This window comes from Trametes versicolor (genome assembly GCF_000271585.1).
Source record: "Trametes versicolor FP-101664 SS1 unplaced genomic scaffold TRAVEscaffold_8, whole genome shotgun sequence".
Classification (NCBI taxonomy): domain Eukaryota; kingdom Fungi; phylum Basidiomycota; class Agaricomycetes; order Polyporales; family Polyporaceae; genus Trametes; species Trametes versicolor.
In genome coordinates this window covers 1,425,568-1,433,451 of record NW_007360328.1, presented here as the reverse complement: position 1 = coordinate 1,433,451, position 7,884 = coordinate 1,425,568, and the positions used below count along the sequence as shown (strand labels likewise).

Genomic DNA, 7,884 nt, shown 5'->3' with positions numbered 1-7,884 from the left:
GAAGCGAGGCGAGCGTCGGGCGCACCCCGGACCCTGCTCGCCCGCGGAGCAGAGCGCAGTCTCGAGCGTCACCTCAGCAGCGAACCGCAGAGCATGAGAATGCGGCGATACGCCATCTCGCCCGAAGACGACCTGTTCTCTGCTCGCCCGTCGAGGCATGCGCCGACTCGGAGGCGGGTCCCGCTCGATATAGACACAGACCGAAATTGGCCGCCGCGGAGGCGGCGACGCTTGCGTCGTGCGCGTGTGCTTACTGACGGCTGGAACACCCAGAAATGAGCCCGATACGGCCGTCCGTCCCTCGTCCAGCGAGCCCGGAAATGCGGCCGAGGCCGGTACGTGCATGGTCGGCGTCCGGCTCGCGGCCAACGCTGCTCACCAGTCGTTTTGCGCAGGACTTGGCCCACACCGGGGCTCGTTCAAGGTCGCCCGGGTGCGCCCTCGGTGTGGCGCGGACACGCTACCCACGTCGCCAGATGGACAGGATTCGACACAACGCGTACGTACGGCGGCAAACATGTTCCTTTACGCCCGCTGCAGGCCGCCCCAGATGCTCGGAATATACACTTGACGCTGTCCTTGTGGCGCATGCACGAGCACGGAGACGCCGTCGACATCCTTCGCCCGGAATACGGTGAACACCGGTGCAAATCTCTCGGTCATCGTCCGTCCCTTGCACCCTGAGCGAGCGCGTTTTACGCGACTGGATAGCTACTATTCCCTGCCTCTTCTATGTACGTTTACAGCCATTCTCGGTGTGTATAGCACTGACAGCGCCGTGATAGGACACCCCATAGGCGCCGTCAGAGAACATCTCCCGCCGCCGCAATACTGGACGCTTCTCTCTGAAACGTGGAGGGGAGGTCAATATAGCATAGACGTCGATGTGTGTGCATGCACGAAGACACCGCGTACATCCTGCGGCCGCAACGTCGCTTCCTCGTCGGCCGCCCTCTCCCGACGTCCCATCTGCTCTCCCGCCACCTACGACTCGTTGGCGTGCTCCAATTCAGCACTATACGGCCGATACGACGCTTTCCATGCGCTATGTAAGTTCCCAAGTCATCCGGACAGACATTGCGCTGACAATGTCGATTTTTCAGATCACCCTCGCTCAAAAACAGTAACAGCACACTCAAAAGTGCTCGTATCGACGCCTCTCGCGCACATACCCCATCTTCAGAACGCCCCCTACCACCCGCGACGACTCCGGCGCCCCACGACAAAATCCGCCGCGCACACACAACACCCCATCCGCCGCCAACTCCGCCGACTCGCCATCTCTCCCCCGCCTCGAGATCTCCCCCCACGCGCTCAAATCGACGACGCACGGCTTGCACGAACCAGGGCGCACCCACCCCGTGAGTCCCAGCGCGCTGGGGGCAAAAAATATTTGCGCCGATTTCGCTCGTTTCCTTGTGTTTTCCACGCGCAGATGCGCCGAAACGCGCATTCCCGCACACGTCCGCGCCCTGCCGCCGCGCCATTTGGCGTGGGCGTGCCCCGGGACGGCCGGCATCGTCCCCCGCCGCTTGGAGGACTGTACGATGGGGTGAAGGTGTGTCGCGTACGTCGCTGGTGACGACTCGGAGGGAATACCCAGACGAACTCGACGGGTTCGTCCGGCTCGGTCGCACATCGCGCGGCGGACAAGAACACGGCATGGACGACACGCCATCGGCCCGCTCGTACGCGCAAGCAGCGCCGCGCTACCTCCGGGGTGCGACTGCGCCTTGCGAGCAGCCAGATCGGGCGTCGGATGTACTAGCGGTGTCCGACGCTCTGGATGCGCCACTGACTCGTGATTCGCTCGCAGGACGGCCAAGACGCGCACACGCAACGCCGTGCGTGCTCGCGACGCGGCTCGCTCGTAAGACGGTCGAGACGCACACGATATCGTGCTCATTTTCGACGCGATCGAGCGAGGGCGCCCCTCGGACAGGCTCCTTTGTGCAGCGCCGCCGCTCGCAAGATGCTCTGCCCGCCCGGGATCTTGTATCGGGTACATTCACACGAACCAGCACGTACCAGGGCCGCGAGCTGCTGGGAAACTCGACGGCGAATGGCAGTGCTCAGGACGCCCACTCTCGTGCGCTACAATATCGCTTGGGGAACGAACACTCTCGGAGTATCGGCCTCGGTCCGCGCGCATAGGAGACCACAGTTGGGTCCAGGATGCCACGTCCGGGACGCGTACGAGCCGGAGATCACGGTACGTGCTCCAGCTACATCCTGCGAGCAGGGGCTGTGGTTCACCCGCTATGCGCTCATAGGACGACCCTCAAACACGCGCACGAAGTTCGCCCTTGAGGTTCCCGCCGCGGTCCTCCGCGCCCCCGCTTCGCTCAACCGACATCTGCCGGCGCTCAGGACGGCTGAGCGCGACCCTGGTCGATAAGAATGGGCGCGGAATGCGTCCTATCGTCGCCAAGATGGTGCGACACGGCGGGGGCGCGGGAACTCGACATCGTACGCACTCGGCGCGGACGCCTCGCGAGCACTGACGTGCTCGGATTTGAAGCACATCCGGTACGCGAGCAGCCACACACAGCGCCGTACGACAGACATCTGCGGCCGCGGCGCCGTTTCCCGATATGTACAACAACCTCAGTATTGCGAATGACATAGCACGGCGCGAATGGCGCGTGAACTGCCCGATTTCTGTATGTTCGCCGGTCGTTTCGAGCATCTACTGCTCCTCGCTTACAATGTCCCATTCCTTGCGACAGCGCAAGCCGGACTTGGCGCGGACGGCCAAACGAGACCGAGCCGTGCTCGGAATCCCGCAGCGCACCCTCAGGACCCCAACAGTTCCTCGACGCTCTTCCTCAAGCATTTGCCGAGACAGTGGCGGGACAAGACTGCTGTGTACATCAATGGACCCGCATCGCCCAGAGGCTCGATCTGCGCGCAGAGGGAAGATTGTCCCCAACTTCGCAGGGGAGCACCGAACACGTCCCGCACTCGCGACGCCGCGAAATCGACTCGTGAACGTCTCAGAACACGGTGAGTGGTCGCTTGGAGCATGGACAATCACGCTACCTTGTTCACGGTGTGTCCTAGTCGCGCGGCGGCCGTCGTATCAGGGTGCGATGCGAGGGCGGGGACAATTTTATTCGATCGATTTCCTCGCCCCCTGGATCGCTTTGTAGCCGCGCGAATAGCACGAACGAGTGCTTCCCGGTGGAGCGCGACGCATCTCCACGTCGGGAATCTTACGAAGACGTTGCGCATTGGTCGCAGCGATTTGGGCGAGGCGCGGTGTTCCGGTGGGTAGGCCTGCGCGGGAACGTGGAGAACGGTGAGTGGTGCGGAGGCAGATGTGGGGCAGAAAGCGAAACAATCATCCCCATGTGACAGGACGCAGAAGGTACGCGGCAGAGCGCTCGATTGGCGTAGACGTGCGCGCGAGGGCTCGAGACTGTCTGGTTATGGGCGGTCCATGGGAACAGGAGGTACCGATTACGGACGTCGCACATCGCGCATCGTGCCGCCCTCAGTATTGGCAACGGCGACGACAACAACACGGGAGAGGGGTGTAGTGCAGGGTGCCAAAATGTACTCTATCTTGGCGGCGGGCATCTGCTCGCACACGCAGTCCTCCTGCTGTAGATTTCGAGATGTTCGAGACTGACATTCACATCATCGCGTGCCTGCAACAAGGAATCGGGCGCAAGGCCGCGCTTCGCGCCCTTCTTCCACGGAACCAGGTGGCCGGACTGTACACGACGAAGGCAGACAGCCGGGCAGACCTCGCCCCAGTCGTGAGAGGCCCGCGGCTTGAGTACGCGATCCGATACGACCCTGGGGAGGTGTTCGAAGGTCCCGCAGTGCGGTGAGTTATTTCTAGACCCATCTATTCGCTTCGTACCTGTCTGCTGACGCGAGCGCGACCGGCAGCTCGTTTGCAAGGTAGATCTGGAGGGTGAACACGCAGGTGAGTCTGCGCCTTGCGACACAGCACATTTGGTGCAGTGAAACTCGGGCTACTGGCTGCATAGCTAGAGACACCTAGTTGGGCTGCTCAACATGTAACAGTCTTGTTAAGCAATATATTTCTGACGTTCTCCTAACGATGCCGGCCGGACCGATAAATCTGGAGCAATACTCGACGCCAAACTTCGTGTAAGACTCTAGGTACCTCGATAGAAGGCCTCGCGGTCGCAACTATTCGCGGACGAGTCGCCTCGTTTCCTCGCGGGCCGCGCCCTACGACGTGCACACACGTAGGGACTTTGATCAAGATCAAGCGCGAGCGGCCGGCGTCGTTGCGAGCGGTCCATAAGATGCTATACTGATATTTTCGCATCTTTGAACAGACGAAGCAGTTTGATCGAGGTACTTGAACACACGGACATTGCGGCGGATGAGTATGCTACACTACACCGAGATTCAGCTCGTTTAGACGATGCTGAGCGTTCCGTAGGCCCTGCTCAGGCATGTCTTGAGCGAGGCGAAACCAGCCTCTCTTGCATGTGGTAATCGCATCAGCGCGTGCGCATTCAGCCTCGCTACCAAACAGCGATCTCGACCGCGCTCGAGACACGATATTCCCCGGCTGAAAACGGTGTCGGAGAAGGCTCCACTCGCCGCCTTTTGGAGATCACCATCGTATCAATACGGAGCTTTACTAGTGCACGCTGAAAGCGCGAGGTCTCGCCCGCGTGGCAGCCCTCACATCGCACATGCCTCAATAAATATATTTCTGAACACTCGTTAGTATCTGAGAGGAGCGCGCCATTAGTTATTAGAGATACACCACGCGAAGTGCGCCCGCTCAACTTGTGTACGCACCTCTAGGCTAATATTGAAGCCCACCTCGAATTGAGGTCCCGTTCGGCGAGGACAGGACGCAGCTCCGGAGCGATGTGTGATGCCCTGCCATGTCCATCAATAAATGACGCAAACTGTCATGTCCTTCGGGCAAAGCGGCACTCACCGAGGCTGGGCACAATCCGAGCATGCGGGTCACTTGTTGTGTGCACTATGCCGGACCACACAAGCACCGAGAGCCGGTACCTTGTCCTTCGCTCTAGACCGGAGTTCGTGAGATGCTGGCGTGCATTGGCGAAGTGGCCGTGTCGGATGTGCGAGTCAATCATCTGCGCGTAAACGGTGAAAATGCGGCGGCCAGGCCGCTTCGAAACGTTCAAACACAGCTCGAGGCTCGGCAGGTTGCGACTACATACCTGCATTTGTCATTGGCTGCACGGGCTCGCAACGAGCCGGTCTTGCGGCCCATTTCCTGCGCATTTTCTGTGGCCTGTATGAACGAAATCATGAGTAGAACATGACGGGATGGCTGGGGGCATACCTACCTAGCCGTTCAGGGTTGAGCGGGCATCTTCGAGTGCACTGGCAGCAGTACGCGGGGGCCTGCTCGACGCGGAATGTAGGTACGCGCACAATGATAAAATGCGCCCGATGTGCGGGCCATGCCACCTGCATTTCCTTCATTGTTAGCCCATCATCATCTCCTCGACTTCTCACAAACCCTACCTCGTGATGGCTCCCACCCGTAATCGCACAACGCGCCCCGCAGACGCGAGCAGTAAGGCGGAACCAAGCCCGGCCGGTGTCGTCGTGTACTCGGCCCGGCTGATGGAGATGCGAGGGCGGTTGAGAGGGCTGATGGGCGGAGACCTGAGTACGTACCGCAATCATTTCTTCCGCCATTTTCGCTGACCACACGGATAGAGAGTCGGGCCGGCCCCCGCATCAAGATGAAGTGGACGGCGGTCGAGTATGCCAATGGCGTCGTCGTCAAGGGCGGCCACAGACTCGTGGGGTGGCCGAACCGAGCGAACGAGGAGCCCCACGATCCGAACGGCCCGCCGCTCGACCCGCTCGACACGATCCCATTCGGGAACCTGAGCGACATCCCGGGCGGCCAGGCGGTGATCCAGCGGCTTCTCGACTTGTGGACGAGCGGCAAGATGTACTTCGAGCGTGCCGATGAGGCGTTCATCGACCTCGCGAAGCGCAACCCGAAGGCGGTCATGCCCGGGAAGCCTCCCGTACGTCCGGCGCCGAAGTGTTGGGGCCGGCAGAGCAGGGACGACATCGGGAAGGCACGAGGGCGGCCAGCGTCAGGAATTAACCCGAAGACGGGGCGGCCATACCGGAGGCGCAAGGACGGGCCCAAGACGCCGAAGATGATTCTGGACTCGGACATCGACTCGGAGGACGAGGTGGAGAGCGACATCGGCAGCGAGTAGGGTTCTCGGGCGGGGCAGAGAGCGGTCGACTAGAGGGGCGGTGTCCGGGATTCCTAGCTAATTGCGAGTCTAATTAGACGCATGTCGTAATTTCCACTTTCGTTTGGTACGGCAGACAGGGCTTGATGAGCGAGAACTCGGTGCTGCGGTCGCCGCTGTTGTGGCAGGGAGCAAGAAGCACAAGCGCGCAGGGACGAACGACAGGAACTGCCGTGTATGGCAATTGTTCCGAGCGCCTGAGAGATTGTGGCGCTGCGTGCCACGGGCGTCCGCTCCGATTCCCTCGCTTGTCTCTTTCCCTCACACTGCTCGCGCCCGCGCCCGACGATTCCGTACGCATCAATCGAGCGCTGTGGTCCGTACAATAATATATGATTATCTCGTGGATTGCATCCTCAGAGCGCGCGAGATGAAGGGAGTGCGGCATCGGCTTTTCGGGTCTGGATGCTCCGTGACCGGCGGCAAGGTGCGCGGGTTACGTTCGTGCGGCCGCCGTCTGCGCGCGGCCTGCGCGGAGCTCGGTAAGTGCAAATTTACGCGACAGCACTGTTGGGGCCTCTATCTGACATGTTTCAAATATTTTTGGGACCCTCCTGGGCATGCAGGCAAGTGCCAAGAGGGTGAGCAATTTCCTTTGCATGTACATGTACAGTAGACAGGCTCCTTGGGACAGTATATTCTTGAGTGAAGGCCATTCTGACAAGATAGTGTTTATTGAGTCCACTGGCTGAGCTGAGCACACTTGAGCCAATCTAAGCTAAACCCCCGAAATGCGCCCTGAGAGAACTTGATGCACACAAGACATGGGATTGATTAATTCAGAAGTACAGGAGGATCACTAACTACGCGAGGACGGCGTCCCCGTTGCGAGGCTAGATGGCGCTCTATTTTGGGGGTATGCACAACTGATGTCAGCAGAATTATCGTCAAGCAGGTGACAATAACTCACTTTGGGCGCGGCGAGATGCCGCGTGCCGCCGACGCACACGCCGTGGCAGCGGAGACGTGCGCCGCGTGTGCTGCACTCCCGGAGTGCAGCACCTTGGTATGGTGGGGCGGCCGGCAAACGCTGACCTACGGCATCCTGTGCCAATCCCCCTCCCATGTCCCTACCTCGTGCCTCCTCCACCACCGCTAGCGTCTCGCTGCTCTTCCTGCACACACGTACCTGGTCACTCGCCGACACCCTCGCACCCTCGCCATCACCACGCCGTTGCACTCGACTCTGGGAGGAGCACAAAGCTCAAATGATCAGTAGGACAGTGATGGGCGGCGGTGGAGCACGCAAAGGTACGTACTCGGCTTGCCTGATAGCGGAATACCTCGAGCAGATGCTCGGGTCGTCCCCGCAACCTCCAGGGAAGCTTCGCGTACCGCGAGACGAAACAGGTTGCTGCAGAGCGCGCCCGCGCGCGCGTCCGTGCGTCGATACGGCGCTGCAGAACGCGCTGCGAGATGGGTTCGCAAATGTGAGTTTTTGATGGCGACTGCGCACGCGAAGGCATATATTGACATACCTAGAGACGACGCAGCCAGTTGAAGCACCTCGCGGCGGACGGGAGACTCGCAGGAGCTCCTGCAGCGCGTGAGAGCGCGAACATCCCCGCGCGCGGCGCTTCGACGATGCCCTGGTGAGGCAGGTAGATCCTCCGGCCGCGAGGTCCCG

The 7,884-nt window shown here is 60.8% G+C and overlaps 3 protein-coding genes across 3 annotated transcripts in view; 2 read left to right on the top strand and 1 right to left on the bottom strand.

The window, feature by feature from the left end:
- Positions 1-345, bottom strand: part of TRAVEDRAFT_49522 (uncharacterized protein) — a gene marked incomplete at both ends in the record, with an annotated part of 502 nt that extends 157 nt beyond the window's left edge. Inside the window, one exon of the mRNA XM_008042081.1 lies at positions 26-345. Coding sequence (XP_008040272.1) covers positions 26-345 — 320 coding nt within the window. The remainder of the gene's footprint in view (positions 1-25) is intronic.
- Positions 346-3,620: 3,275 nt separating this feature from the next.
- Positions 3,621-3,916, top strand: TRAVEDRAFT_49521 (uncharacterized protein; the record flags this gene model as incomplete). Its single annotated transcript, XM_008042080.1, has 2 exons — positions 3,621-3,835; positions 3,901-3,916. 2 exons carry the CDS (start codon positions 3,621-3,623, stop codon positions 3,914-3,916), a joined length of 231 nt encoding a protein of 76 aa, XP_008040271.1.
- Positions 3,917-5,696: 1,780 nt separating this feature from the next.
- On the top strand, positions 5,697-6,218 carry TRAVEDRAFT_128198 (uncharacterized protein; the record flags this gene model as incomplete). Its single annotated transcript, XM_008042442.1, has 1 exon — positions 5,697-6,218. A coding segment is annotated over one exon (522 nt), but the record flags the coding sequence as incomplete, so codon positions are not given.
- Between the last annotated feature and the right edge of the window lie 1,666 nt (positions 6,219-7,884).